Below are 15559 nucleotides of genomic sequence, written 5' to 3'. Positions count from 1 at the left end.
GGCGTGTCCGCCTGAGAGCGTTTCTTAACCTTCCTTGAACTCAGTTCCCAGGTCAGTTCCCAGGGGTCTGAGTGAGGTACCGAGTCAAATTCTCATAAAGCAGCTGTGTAAGGACGCTGTGGGTAGAGGGGCAGGGAGAGGGGAGGGAGAGAGGAGGAGAGCGTTCAGTCCAGACACACAGAGAGAAGGGCTCAGGTGGAGAGAGAGGCCTGGAGAAAGACACCAGAGGAAAAGAAACTACAAGAGAAGCAGAGAGTGAGGTATATCAAGAGATAGAGATGGGGAGGGGAGGGGAGAGATGGAGAAAGAGGTGTCAAAGAGAGTCAGAGGGAAACAGACATACGTGGATACGGAGAACCTGAACGAGACAGAGAGACCGGGCACGCTAGGGCAAGGACCCCTGTGACCCCCAGACGTCACCCCTACATAGAGAACGTCTGTGCCACATGCAGCAGGATGGAATCCTACTCAGGGACGCAGGAATGCTGGAACCCTATGGACTCCCCCTGCATTCTCAGGCTATTTCCCATGGCGGGAGCGGTGCACGGAGCATGGGGTCAAAATGCAAAGTTCTGGGGTCACATCCTTTGTGTGATGATGGAAACGTTCTCCATCGGCACAACAGCGGCCACGGGCCACACGTGTGTCCTGAGCACTCGGAACACGGCTAGGGGACTGAGAAACTGCCTTCTTGATTTATTAACTTAAATTTAAGTGCAAACAACCCCGTGTGGCCAGTGGCTGATGTAGGGACAGCACGGTTCACGGCATCTTCACCCTCTGCTGACCAGAAGCCCCCAGGTGAAGTGTGGCCTTGACCCCCCGAGCACACCTGGCTGCTTCTCGGTCCTCCCCCCCCCCCCCCCCCCCACTGGAGCAGGGAAGGCTGCTCTGTCACGCCACTGCTCTGGCTCCTGTCACGGGACTCGGGACCAAACCAAAGCAGAGGATCCTGCTGACCGTCCCAAGAGCATGGGAGGGACGCCCTGCCTGCCACCTCCGGGCACCACCCCGGGCCCCACGGGACCCCTACCCCGGGCTGCCCCATAACCATACGGACCTCCCAGCGTGGAGCCCATCTCCAAGATGACTTGAACCCGCTTACATAACAAGACGGCCACACGCCACCCATGAATCACAGGAGGGAGAGGAGGAGGGTGACGACAAGAAGGAAGGAAGGTAGAAGCGATGGAAATGACAGTGACGGAGAGACCGAGGCGGCAGGGGCAGGGCTGTACCTACCTGGGCCTCCCCGGGGGGCAGGGGGGGGGGACGGGCGGGCGGAGGCTGCGAGCACTTCCCGCCCTGGGTCTGAGTCCCACCCTGGCTCTGAGCCCCGCCCTGGCTCAGGTGCCTGGGCTGTGACAGCTGCGCCGTCCACTGGAGCAGGGACCGGGCGAGACAGGGGTGCGGAGCAGCCGCAGGCCCGCCCGCCATCAACACGTCAGGGGGAGCTCTGACGTGAGGCCACCGCGGGACACAGCCCCAGCCGGGCGAGTCATCACAGCCGGCCCATGGCCACCGCCAAGATTAAAGGGACATTCTGGCGCTGCCCGGTGACCTGCATCCTCCAAGCCGCACTGCCCCCTGTCCCCGGGGCAAGTGATGCTCAGGTCCTCCTTGGGGGTAGGCTGCCCCCCCAGCCCCCAAAGCAATGAGGCCACCCAGCTGCCTCTACCAGGGGAGCGACCATCACACCCAGGGAGCTGGGGGCTCGGGGCCCTCCCTCCTCCAGCTGGGCTACCTCAAGGTTTCCCTCCGTCCTGCCTGCCCGTGGCACTCATGGATCCAGCACCCTCTGCCCTGCAAACGGACTGATCCCTCTACTGGGCCACCACCTCTCAGGAGCTTTCGGTGACTCCCTACTGCCCCTCAGAATGACACTGCGGCTTCTCCACTCAGCTAACAAGACCTGTATGATCTGGCTGCGACCCAACAACTCTGGATGCATGGGCAAGGCCCTGCATCCACCTCCCTCTCTTCTCCACGGCAGCGAAGGCCCCCTCCGCCACATTCATGCTTTATACACCCTTTTCCCTCTGCCCCCCATCCTGGCCCATTCCTACTCATCCCTCTACACCCAGCTCTAATATCACCATCCCGGGGGGAGCCTTCTTTGGTACCCCTAGGCCCAGCGAGTCACTCCCTGCTCTGGGCTCCCAGTCCTTGGGGACAGGCCTCTATTTCAGCTGCTACCTCTGTAGTCATTTGTTTATGGCTCTGTCTCCCCGGGGGGGGCCCAGGAGCTCTTCAAGGATGGGGCCGAGGGGCTGACTCACCTCCCCACCCCCAGCCCTAGCACATGGGACGGCAGGCTCAGTGCTCCGTGATTCAAACTGTAGAGAGTGAGAGATTTAAGAAGAAAACAGACAGGCAGGTGTGGCTCTGGTGTCTTCCAAGAGACATCACTGAATGACGGGGTTTTCCTAAAGGATGCTTAGCTGTTACACGCAGCTTCTGGGGCTCGGCATTCCTCAGAGGCCAAACTGTGTGCCTCTTGGCTCCAATGTTGTAAAACAATCCAGTGGCCACTTTTCAAACAAGTTTTAGGGGGCATCTCTTTGGGCTCAAAGCAGGTCTCCCCGGACTGACAGAGTTAGAAAACGTTCCTAGAAGAAAGCCCAAGGCAGACCATCCTCCCAATGATGAGAGAGTAAATTCTCTCGGGACAAGGAGTCTCTGACTTGGGGTCCCTGTTGGAAAGTGGGGTGGCACTCCCTGAAATGATACAGAACATGTCACATGCATGTACTGCAGCAGCCGTGCTATTATTTCTGCTGCAATTCCTTTCTTGGTGGACCCACCTCTCCCCTCCCATGAGGTCCTGGTAGGGCTATCAGAGTACACAGCTGCCACTGTAAAGGTGGGCATGTAACCCAGGACAGGGCATCCCCTGCGGTGAATCGGACAATAGCACGGCCAATCAGAATCTTCCATGAGATTTTATAGAAAGATACTGAAAGGAAAATGCGTTCTCACGTTTTTTAAGCATTACAAGCTCCAAGAATGTAGTTTGAGGCTGCCAGAAGTCCATCTTTCCCACCCCATGGAGAGCCTCTGCCTGGTAATGAACCAGCACACGGAAGCAAAGCCAGGAGATAGAGAGAGACTGAATATTAATGATAGCATTTGACTCCTGGGTCCAGCTATGCCTGAAGTCCTCTCTTAGACTTCCACTTACTTTAATACACTTACAGCATCCAATTCTCTTTTTGCTTCAGGTCATTTGAATAATGTTTGCATCATATCCAACAAACAGTCTTGATCAATACACACAAAATGCACCCTTTTCCAAGGAGATGGCTCATATTTCCATCAGAGGCTCAAAAGACTGAGATCAATGAGAAGTAAGAAACCTCCTCACTCGAAGTACGTGCTTTCTACAGCCTTTTAAAGCCTGTGCCTGTGTGCCTCAGTTTCCTCATCTGTAAAATGGAGATCAGAAAACCTATTTTTTGGCTTTGTTAAGAGCAATAAAAACACAACACGGAAAGCTCCTAGATGGTGGCAGGTGTGCAGCAGGAGCTCCATCTGCACGCACTCCTCCGTCTCCCACAGTAAGCCCCAATTTACACCTTTCTTGTACTTGGAGGAAAAAAACATCCTAAGTGAAACAACCTTTCCTCTTAATAGGTGGCTGTCTCCCTCCAAGGGATAAGAGGAGGGCAAGTGAGTGGGGATACGGAGCAGAAACTGCTTGTTCATGTTTATTTATCCTACCTGCAGTAGGACAGTTCCCCCAGGAATTGTAAGCTGTAAACAGTACTTCGGGGCATTCTCCCAGGACAGCAGCTGAACATCTTCTATGGCGCTGTAGGAGACTGAGTTTTCCATGTACCCAGTTGGCTGCAACAAAAAAAGAAAAAGCGAAGACACACATTGGTTACAAGATCAGGCACGATATCTGCACTGGAAAACATTCTCACTCTAGCAACAAGCAGACTGAGTTGGTACAGTCACTTGGCAACTCTGGGGACCAAAGGACTCCCTCTTTCCCAGCTGGCAGCATCCAGCTGGAGGGGAGGGGGGCCATGGTGGACACCCGCCCATGTGTTGGGACGTGCAGAGCTGGGACCAGACTGGGGGCCCTTTGAGGGCAAGGCCTGTGCATTGTTCCTCTGGGCTTCTGCGGGGCCCAGCACAGCCGGAGCCTGGACTCCTCCATCCCTCACCATGTCCAAAGCACCACCCTCTCCTGCCCAGAAAGTAGTCACAGCCCACCCACCCCCACTGGACTCCTTGCCTCATCTCCCCCTACAGATATGCGTCCTCCACTGGGCACTCGGGGCCGTGTTCCAAGTCGGCAAACTCGATCCCTCTGCCCCCCTGCTCAGTAGCCTTCAGTGGCTCCCAGTGGCCCAACCACATATGCCACACTCCCATCCACCACCGACGGGGCCCCGCAGGAATGGTCTTGCACCCTCCTCCGGCCCCACCCCCTTTGTCTCTCTCCCTTTCCGAGCACCCACACACAGACACAGGCCTGCTGACAGCACGGCAAACTCAGGCTGCTCTTTGGTCCCCAAAAGGCTGTGGTCCCCCCGACCCACCCCTGGCATCTCCTCTTCTACTCTCCAGACCCCATAACCCACCTGGTCACATCCCTCCCTGTGCCCTACGTGCTTACCACGCCCGCTTTGTTGGGTTTTTTTTTTTTTTTGATGTGAACTATTTTTAAAGTCTTTATTGAATTTGTTACAATATTGCTTCGGTTTTATGTTTTGGTTTTCTGGCCGCGAGGCGAGGCAAGTGGGATCTTAGCTCCCCGATCAGGGATCGAACCTAAGCCCCCTGCAGTGGAAGCACGGAGCCTTAACCACTGGACCACCAGGGACGTCTCGACCATACCCGTTTTAATTACTGTGGACCTATGCGTTATCTGTTTGCTGTCTGCCTCCTTAGTCAGGCTGCAGCTCCGTGAGGTCAGGCCAGTGTGTGTCTTGGTCCCTGCTCTCTCTCCCCAGTGCCTGGTACGTGGCAAGGGTTCCATCGTTTGTGCTGAAAGGGAGAATGATAAGGGCTATCATCGGTCAATGCTGGGGTAAGGGTGGGGCAAGAGAAATTCACAGCCACTCACGGCTGAGTGAGTTCCGCTGTCACGGGGAGAAGGCGCTAGGCACCAGGGGGATGTGCTGGCCACCGGGAACCAGCAGTGTCCTTGTCACTCTGGCCCCAGGAAGCCAGACTTCAGCAGAATCAGAGGTGAGTGCAACACAGCTGAGAAGAGTAACAGCTAACATCTCCTACGCTCTGACAAAGGCCGAGCACTCCCCAAGCACATGGCAAGTGCTAGCTCCTTTAATCCTCACAAGAGCCATCCCCACTGCACAGATGAGGAAGCTGACACTCAGCAGGTCATGTGACTTGCCCAAAGTCACCCAGCCGGGAAGGGGCGTGGCCAAGCTTGAACTCAGCTGCTGACTCAGGGATCTCTGCCCGGACCACTAAGCCGTGATACAAGCGATTTAAAATCGGTGGCCCAACAAGTGAATGTTACCCCGAGGATTGAGGACCTCCACGAGGTTTTTTATTTTCAATTTCTGTCTGCCAACGCTGAGGTACGGTGGTCGTGGTGGCGGAGGAGAAAAGGCTGAGGGCTTAGGCTGCCTCAAATCTCCCTGGTACGATCAGTTACCACGCTCAGGAAGTAAGAGTAACTTGACCCATCGATTTGTTCATTCATTCATTCACTCGTTCATTCATCTGACAGATGTTTATTGAGCACCGGTTACGTTCCAGGCCCCGTGCTGGCTGCTGGGGATACAGCAGCGAACAAGACAGAAGCGCAGCGGGGCTAAGAGACAGCAAACAGACAAAATACCCAAATAAGTAAACGATTGGAGAGTGGCCAAGTGCGGCACCAAAAACCAAGATAGGGTGTGGCGACGGGTGGCAGAGAGCTGGAGCGCCGCGGAAAGATGGAGGGGAAGCGCGTCGCGGGCCCATGGCCTGTGCAAAGGCCCAGGGGTGGGAACAAGCTGGGAGTGCTCAGGGAGGAGCAAAGGCCAAAGGGAGGGAGGGCGGGTAAGAACGGTCTTGAAGAGATGGGCAGGCCATCCCTGGAGGGACTGGAAGGCCCAGTGGGATTCCGGAGATTGTTGCCCATGGGGTGGGCGTAGCATCACTGGGACTGCTGCATGGAGACAGTTGGCGGAAGCAGGGAACAGCCTAGAGGCTCCCGCATGGGTCCAGATGAGCCACGAGGCTGCTGACACCCAGGCAGGGCAGGGATGAGGCAGCCAAGTCCATCTAGCCCTTCTCACCAGTGCATGGGTCGCCCCTCGGCACCAACCCAGGCAGCCTCTGTGTCCAACCAAGATGGCTTATCAGTGTATCCCAAAGGCAGACACGTGGGCTCCCCTTGGCCCTTCTGCCCTGTTCCACATCCCCTGCGCTGGCACGTTCTCAGTATTCTGCAGTACATGACTCAGCCTCAACAGCACGTCTTGTCCTGAGAATACCAGCGGCAGCAGGGGCCCAGCGGATGGGTGACTACGCTTGCGCTTCTTGCTGACTGTCTCCCCTGCTGGTGTGTCAGCACCACGAGGGCGAGAATTTTTACCTGCTCCGTTTCTTGTGCCTAATCCGCGCCTGACATTTAGGAGGTGACTGGTATTTCCTTAACAAATGAAGGAATATTTTCCTAAATAAAAAAATGTCCATCCGTGTTACTACTTACAATCACACGCGTAACATACTTGGGAAGAGGCTTTGGTTACTAGTTTCAAATATTAAATTAAAAATAAATTAATAAATTTTAAAAACTCTCCTTTGGGAAGCAATGGCACCTGGGTGCCCGGATGTGCTGAAGAGCTCTCCTTGGTGGCCCGCGGCCATCTCTCTCCCTTTTCTAGGTCTGGCTGGGTCCCAAACCCCAGGCCACTGACCCCTTGATGCACAGAGAAGCCAGAGAACACGTACTAGGACGCAGCCACTAGGGCATCTAGAAAATCTCTGGATCACACCAAACGACAGACATACAGAAACCCATTCCCAAAATCCCACAACGGTATAGAGCGTGACCACAATGGGGTGGATTTGATTATCCAAACTGAGCAAATGGCCAGCCTCGTTCCTTTAGAATTGCACCTTGGGCACATGAGCAGAAAGCCTGGAGGCTTCTATTTCCCACCACAGCCTCCTGGAGATGAAGACACAGCAAGGCCCTGTGCCGCCCAGTGCTCACCAAGCCCGTGGGAACACTTTCCAGATGACCACGGCATGTGGGATGTAACATGATGGAGGGCCAGCTAACCACCTGTGCTGGCCTTTTTCTCGACCCCGCTGTAGCTGTCTCAAGGTGGCCTTGACTAAAAGTTTCAGCACGGGCATTTTGGGGAAACGGGTATAAATAAATACAAACTGTTTTTTAAAAGCAGATGCTGTTTGAAGCAGTATTGGCTAAAAGCAAAATTTGGAGAATCAATGAGACCTGTGTTTCAGCCACTTACTGGGTGTCTTTACGTAAGTTACTGCACCTCTCTGAGCCCATTTCCTCCAATGGTAAAATGAGAATTTAAGAGAGTATTAGGAGCCTTAAAGGGAATCCAATTTGTTAAGGGCTTAGCACAGCATCTGGAACATACTGAAAAACTCAATAATATGAACAATTGTGAGAAACACTAATGTTTCTTATTCTGGGATCTTCCTCCTCTAAAGCCATAATTCTAGTCTAACCACGAGAAAAACAGCAGACAAACCCCAGTTGAGGGACAGTCCTCAAAATACCTGACCTGTACTCATCAGAAACAAGGGAAGTCTGAGCATCGGTCCCCGCCAAGTCTATGGAGACATGATGACTAAATGTACTGTGAGCCCATGTGAGATCCTGGGACAGAAAAAGGACATCAGGGAAAAACTAAGGAAATCAAATATAGTGTGGACTTCAATAAGAGCATATCAATACGGGTTCATTCGCTGTGACAAATGTCTCATGCTATTGTAAGATATTAACCATTGGGGAAAGGGGATGTGGGGTATATGGGAACTCTCTGTACTGTCTTTGCAACTTTTCTTTGCATCTCAAACTGTTCTGACATAAAATGCTTATTAAGAAAAATTAACTGCTGCTGCTACCCCTATTGTTGATCCTATTATCATCATCATGGACAGAGCCTGGAGGGGGTGCCCCCGAGGCTTGCAAGGGTAACGGGGCAGATCGGGATTGGAAGCCCCCCCCACCTCCCACGCTGCTCTTTGGATGCAGGTGTGAGCTAATGCTGACCAAGGACCTCCTTCATCCTGGGTACTTTCACACTGTTGGGATGATTTTACAGATAACTGATAATTCCCTGGTAATCTGAACATGACGATCAGAGCTACATCGGAGGAGATTCCTGCATGGGTTAAAGGCTGAGTTAGGTAAAAAGGAAAAATTAAATTCTCTACTTGAGGGAAGCTAGGAAATCCAGCTCTAAGAGGTGCATTTAAGAGAACATTAAGCAGATTAAAAGTTATTTCTACATGTAAAAGCAGTGCAAGAGGTACTGTACGATTCCGTTTGTATGACATCCCGGAATTAGCAAGAACTACAGGGGCTGAAATCAGACCAGCGGTTGCCAGCAGATGGGGGAGGGGACTGGTTACCAAGGGGCCTGGGGGAGGGGCGTGGAGGATCTTTTTGGGGTGATGGAAATATTCTGTCCCGACTGTGGTGGTGGTTACTTGACTGTACACATTTGTCACAATCCACAGATCTGCACACTAAAAGGGTGAATCTTGAATGTAAATTACAACTCAAACCTAAGAAAGGCAATGCGTGAATGTTCAAGATGAGTTGGAAGACGATAAATAGAATGAAATCTTTCAGATAAAATCATTATCAAGGCCTCTCATAAGCGCTTTGGTATACTGCCTTCCTGATTTTTTTTTTTTTTTTTGCGGTGCGCGGGCCTCTCACTGTTGTGGCCTCTCCCGTTGCGGAGCACAGGCTCCGGACGCGCAGGCTCAGTGGCCATGGCTCACAGGCCCAGCCGCTCCGCGGCATGTGGGATCCTCCCGGACCGGGGCACGAACCCGTGTCCCCTGCATGGGCAGGCAGACTCTCAACCACTGCACCACCAGGGAAGCCCCTGATTATTTTTTATACGTAATTTTTTTTTTACAGGTACACATAATTCTGTAACTCGCCTTTTTTCACATGTTACAGCATATGCCCATTCCATATTCTGAACCCATTCTGAACATGCCCATCCCATCTTCAGAACAACCATTTTAGTGCCTATTAAGTATTTGACCCCCGTTTGTCTCATCACCACTCCCACCCCCTCCCCTAGACACTGCGGTGGTTTCACTTTATGCTACTATAAACAACTCCACAATGAACATCCTTGTGAAACATGTTTTTCTACCCCATGTTTAGGATTATTTCCTTAGGCCGGATTCCCAGAAATGGAATTACTGGGACAAAGGGTAAGAGCATATTTTATGTTGTTGCCAAATTGCTCTCATTAAAGAGAAATTAAAGAGATCTGGGGAGTCCTGGCTAAGCCTGGGGGGCTTTACCCTGGGCCACCAGCTTGGCTGGGCCCTGCTGGACGCTACTCTGACCCGCGTGAGTTCTGAGCAACCGCCTGCTCGATGAGGGCCTGCAATGTAACTGCACGGCATGGGTGCTGGTGTCTCAGAAGTTTGCAAGCAGGGTCTTTTTGCAAGGGGGAATCCTTCTGCGGGGTGGGGGGGGGGGTTCCTTCTGCAGGGGGGGTTCCTTCTGCAGGAGGGGGGGGGTCCCTCTGCAGGAGGGTCCTTCTGCAAGCCAGGTCCTAGCTCTTGCTTTCCCATGGGAGTCGGGGAACAGGTCGGGGATGCCTTTGCCCTTTTGCTCTCAGGGACTGATGAGGGGCCAGGGTGGGCCCTGGTGTTGCCAGACAGGGAAGAGAACATTGCCTCCCTGCTTCTGTTTCTGAGAGGAGCTTTTTCCCTGTCCACACAACACCTGGATCTGGACTAGAGGCAGCAGGGCTTGAAGGGAACTCATCAGGGCCCCCAGTGACCCCCAAAGGCCTTCAGGGTTGATGTTCCAAACTCTGTACCTTCTCCACTTTCCCATGTGGCAGAGTTGGCAGGGAGTGGGGTGACCAAAGGCCCCCTGAAAACAGCCCCTGACCTCAGCCCCTAATGCTGGCAGGATGCCACCAGGCTTTACCTCCCCCTGCCTTTCTGGGGAGCCACCTCCCTCCGGCCCAGACATGCCTGCTTGTTTCCATGGGGATTTCTCTAAAAGCGAGTATGAATCATGAGTCTGAAGGCCCCCAAGAGGAGGCTCTGGGCTGATTCAAGACACAAGTCGGGAAAGCTCCCAGCACTGTTCCTGGGGAGGGGGAGGAGGAGGGGGAGGGGATGAGGGGAAGGGGAGGGGAGGATGGGGAGGATGGGGAGGAGGGGGAGGAGGGGAGGGGGAGGGGAGGAGGGGAAGGGGGAGGAGGGGAAGGGGGAGGGGGAGGAGGGGGAGGAGGGGAACTCTTGCCCGGCCGGGGGGCCAGGCTGGGAACAGCAGGCTGTCTGGGGGGTGGCCGCCCAGGCAGGCAGGCCACGTTGGGGCCTGGGGACGATCTCTTCTCTCCGTGTGTGGACGTCGCCTGAGTCATGCAGGGGACCCACACCGCACAGCCTGACTCTATATGGTACCACCCTTCCGCCACGAGGAAGGATTTGCCCCCAGCCCCACACACAAACCCCTGCCTCAAAGGAGAGAGATCAAATCAGAGGGCAGGGGAGCCCCCTCCGGCCCTGCCTTGGATGGCCAACAACAACAGCGGCAGTAATAATAATGGTGACGCCATTACCTCTTGGATCAGGGGAGTGGGCTTCAGTCCTCATCTCCCCCTGCTGCTCTTTTAAAGACTGTGGTAAAATTCATACGACATAAAATTAAACACTAACCATTTTAAAATGTACAATTCAGTGGCACTTCGCGCATTCACAGTGCTGTACAACCTCCAGCGCAGTTTAGCGCTGAGACACTTGCATCGTCCCAAAGGAAAGCCCGCACCCACTAAGCAGTCGCTCTCTGCCCCCCACCCTCCGTCCATGGCGACCACTGGTCTGCTGTCTGTCTCTGTGGATTTGCCTGTTCTGGCCATTTCACATCAGTGGAACCATACAGTATGTGTTGCTTTCTACTTGGCTCCTTTCAGCTAAATGTTTTTGAGGTTCACCCACATTGTAGCATGTATCACCATGCTGTTCCTTTTTTATGGCTGAATAATATTCCATTGAACTGAGAGGCCACATTTGGTTTACCCACTCATCAGCCGATGGACATTTGGGTTGTTTCCGTCTTGGTTTTTGTGAACAGCCTGTTGGATATTTTCTTCAGTGACACGGCAGGACACACGCTCTGCAAACACCACCCACATGACTCCCCCCACCGCCCACACACACACACACGTAGAAAGGCACGGGTGTCCCTGGGTAACATTTATCAAGCTGTTACCATGTGGCCAGCTCCATGCTGAAGTCTTTATGTGCTATATTATCTCATTTAACTGTACAACAACACTGGGGTCAGGGGGCTGTATTTATCTCTATTTATCCACACGCTACAGAAGAAGCAATGGAAGCACAAATCGGCGATGACATGTCACTAGTCCCTGCTTTTAAGAGACAGACCATGGATTCAATCTCACATCCCCCCAGATGGTGACCTCCATCTCTATGCTCTGCCCAACTCCTCCGGCCAGATCCAGACTCCAGCGTGTGTACCTGAACGCACGGTATGCAGAAGGGAACCAGCACGGCGTGGGGCTCAGAATCTCCCTTCCCGCTGCCACCCACCCAGCCCCTACAGCCGCCATCGGCTCAACTCGGCCTTGAGGGCAGACACACACACACTCTCACTTGGGAAAGGCATGTCAAAATAGTTTGATGTTCTTTTTAATCCCACAAAGAGAAAGTTGTATAGCAAAAGCAAAGCAGCAGGTTAACGATTTGGACCAGTTTGGACCCCAGTCCCGGATCAAAGCTCCTCGAATGCCTCTCACACTCCCTCTCCCCTTGTTTCCATAAACCAAAGATACTGAGCATAACTTAGCCTTTTGCTGTCCCGGAGCTACTGTTATTACTACCACCCACCATCCACTGGTGAGTGGTGCTACAGCCCAGCAAAGCTCTTGGTGCCACGAAGGGGGCAGAGAGCTGCCTGCTGCTACATCTACTGGCCTCAGAGTGTGAGAGAGCGTGTCTGACCTGAACAGTCTCCAATCACTCTCTTGATGCCAAACGGCGACTTCCTATCGTCCCCACACCCGACCCTCAAAAGGTTTCTGCTCTACTCTTGTTGGCTGTGAAACCAGACAGCCAAGCCTGTTACAATTACATGTAAAGTAAAAGTAACTGGGCTTTGAGCAGGAAAATCGCTTACGAGAAAAAAACATCTTTCTTACGTTTTAGGGTGTTTTGTTTGATCTTGTTTCCTTGGTGGTGATTATTCTAAGTTCTTCATAAATAACCCTGGATCGGCACTGCCCAACAGAACCGTCTAGGATAATGGAAATGCGCTGTAACAGCGCTGTCCATCGCACGAAACACCCGTGGGCTCCTGAGAACCTGACAGGTGGCCAGTGCAACAGTCACCTCGGGACCGAATTCACATAGCCACTCAACACGTGGAACCCGTTCCGTGTGCAACCTAATGCCAGGGCTGGGCACGTGGCAGTGAAGAGAAGGGACATGGCCCTACAGTCAGGGAGGAAACAGATGACCCAGGAAAACCAGGGGGATCAGATGACCGGGAATCTGTGTCGTTGGGCACGGCACTTTTCATCTGTGCCCCTGGGCATCTCTGTCAGCCGAGCAACTGATCAAGGATGTCTGGAACGGAGCCTGGATGGAGGGACAGGCCCAGCAGAGCATCCCTCCCCTGCCCCAGTGTCAGGACCTCTCAGGCCGGGAGCACCCCTGCTGGCTCCCCTCACCCACCCACCTCCATCAGCCCCCTAGAAGCCACAGCCCTCCCGGGAGGCAGGTATGACCACCACCCCTGTGACAGACCAGAAATGGAGGTTCTGAGCAGGTGCGAGCCTGGCCCAGCCATACACAGCAACTCGGGACAGACCAGAAGAGAACCGAGGCCGTCACACTTCACGTCCCAACCTTTGTCTCCAACAGGCGGGTGAGTTAAAAATGGGGGCGGGGGAATCCTGTCACAGTGAGAGACCATCACACCATCCTCCAGCAGAACTGGTGACCCCGCAGGTTCCCCCTGGGTGGGAGAGGACTGGAAAGGGACAGGAGGGAGCTGAAGGAGGCCTGGTACCGTCCTAGGTCTTGCCTCCGGGTGGGAGCGACACAGCATGTTCACGCTGTTAAAATGCATCAGGCAGGACACGGCACGGGCACTTTTCTGGGTGTGTGTGTGTGTCTACTTCAATCAAAAGATTTTTAAAAAACCGGAAGTTCTAGAGTCGAATCCAGGCTCCACCACTTGCGGCTGTGTGGCCTTAGGCAACTCAGCCTCTCTGAGACTCCAATTTCGCCCTTGTAAAAGCGAGGTAGTATGCATACCCACTTTTTTTTTTTAAGACAATAACAGGTGTTGGAGAAGACGTAGAGAAACTGGAACCCTCATACAATGCTGGTGGGAATGTGAAAGGGGGCTGCCACGTGCGAAAGCAGTCTGGCAGTTCTTCAGAAAGTTCAGCAGTTTCCATACGGCCCATGTGGGGAATTTCATGGTATGTGAATTAAATCACAATAAAAAAAAGTAGCAGCATTCAGATCTTAAGGGTGTTTGTGGTAAGCAATTAGGTATGTACAGCTCCGCACCTCCTAGGAGCTGGATATAGGCAACTCCTCTCACGGTCACCCCGAGACGGCGCTGCACAGGGGTGGCCCGAGAGAGACGGCCCGGAATGGGCTGGGGGCAGGGCAGCCGCGAGGTGAGGGCACCGTGTCTTTGAGTTCCACTCCCCGCATGCGGCCCGGGCGCTAGGAGGGAGCTCCTTACACCCAGGCGATCACGTTCAAGCCTCAACAGAAGGAAAAGGGGGCTTTAACACAAGAGCCCTCCAAGGCCCTCCCTCATCACAGATCACTCCAGAAAGATGGATCAGAGAGGAGGGCTCTGGCTCGGAGTGGCCTGGTGCACAGGAGGTGATCAACCAGCTCCGGATGACAGATGACAAGCAGGCCCCCCCCATCCGTTGTGGACGGTCTGGGGTCAGGTCCCCATATGGCATCCCAGGAGCTCCGGGCCGCATAGCACCGCCTGTTCCAGGCTCGCCCCCCTCGCCTTGTCCCGTCTCAAGCACCCCTCCCCCGACAGCCCAGGCCTCTTTGGGGGGCCAGGAGAGGTCGCCTGGGGGCCGTGGGATCTTCCACACAGAAGGAAGAGCCACTAGCCCCCCTTCCCTGCTGAGCAGACCTCGGCAGGGCAGCGCCGGAGGCTGGACCGTGAGAGCGGGGCTGGAGTCCGGGGCCAGCCAAGGCTGTTCTCTATGGACTGCGCTCCGTGCAGATGGTCAGGAGGCCCACTGGGCTCATTAACCATGAGTCCAGCCACGGCAGCTACCCGCTTGTATGGCCAAATGGCTCAGGAAGTTTAACATTAGAGCGAAGGGCCGGTATGTCCACGTTCAGACCCTTCCCACTCCAGCCTCCAGGGCGGGCACGGGAAGACAAATGGAAATCCAGACCCCCAGGGCGCCGCGCCACCCTGGGGCGTCTGTGCCACCCGGTGCCTTTGCCACTGGAGCGGTTGATCAAGGCTCTTGAGGGCTGGACACAAAGCCAGCATACTTCCAACCACCGGGTCGGCAAACATCTTCAAGGATCAGCTAAGGAGGTCACAGGCACCATCTCACTGATTCTTCGCAAGGACCCTGGGAAACGGGTGCCGCTAGGACCCCCCCAGGCGGTAGAGGGAGGCTGGGGGCAGCACAGCTGGTCAGGAGAAAGCCCACACTGTTGACTCAGAGGCCAGGTCTGGTCCACTGGGCCACGCCCCTTGTCTGTTCTCTGAGACAACGGCCCTGGAGTGACGAGATGACCAGGACTGGCGGGAGTGGGCCTCTTGACTGGCGCAGAGGTGGGGGGGGCCGGGTCACAGAGGTGCACAAAGGTAACGGCCACATGAGGTGATAAGCACTACGGTTGCAGACAAGGTACAAAGGGCAAGTGGGGGGAGGAATGCTCTGGAACATTGGGGAAGGCTTCCCAGCAGAGGGAAGGGAGGGTACAGAAGCCTGCGGTGTGTGGGACCCTGATCTCGGAACAGGGAGGTGTTACCCGAGGCTGGGGTACCAGCCTCCCAGGAAGGCCTGAGACAGGACCCAGACCAGGGCACAGCCCTTGACTGCCCAACCTATTTCTTGGATATCCTCTCTCTCTCTCTTTCCTCCTATCTTTTAAAAACTTACGGTACACCATATAAACAGTAAAGTGCAAAAATGCACGAATATTTGGCTGCATTTATTTTTGCATAAGCACAGCCCCGTGTCACCCCTAGCTGGGTCAAGACATGGACCGTCTGCAACACCCCAGGAGGCAGGCTCCCTTGCGTCCCCCATCTAGATCCGCTGTTCTAGATCTACCACTGGAGATTGGTCCTCGGACTTCCTAC

The 15559-nt window shown here is 54.3% G+C and overlaps 1 protein-coding gene across 2 annotated transcripts in view; it reads right to left on the bottom strand.

The window, feature by feature from the left end:
- Window positions 1–15559, bottom strand: part of CMIP (c-Maf inducing protein) — a 234789-nt gene that overhangs the window by 85713 nt on the left and 133517 nt on the right. Inside the window, exons 1-2 of one of the 2 annotated variants that reach the window (XM_060000023.1) lie at window positions 4849–4932; window positions 3721–3846 (exon numbers count right to left, since the gene is read on the bottom strand). In XM_060000023.1, coding sequence (XP_059856006.1) covers window positions 3721–3834 — 114 coding nt within the window. In that variant the 5' untranslated portion in view covers window positions 3835–3846; window positions 4849–4932. Of the gene's footprint in view, window positions 1–3720; window positions 3847–4848; window positions 4933–15559 lie in introns of those variants that run through there. The other variant, XM_060000022.1, reaches the window with a different exon arrangement.

This window comes from Delphinus delphis, chromosome 20 (genome assembly GCF_949987515.2).
Source record: "Delphinus delphis chromosome 20, mDelDel1.2, whole genome shotgun sequence".
NCBI classification, from domain to species: Eukaryota; Metazoa; Chordata; class Mammalia; order Artiodactyla; family Delphinidae; genus Delphinus; species Delphinus delphis.
This window is presented reverse-complemented; position numbering and strand designations above follow the sequence as displayed.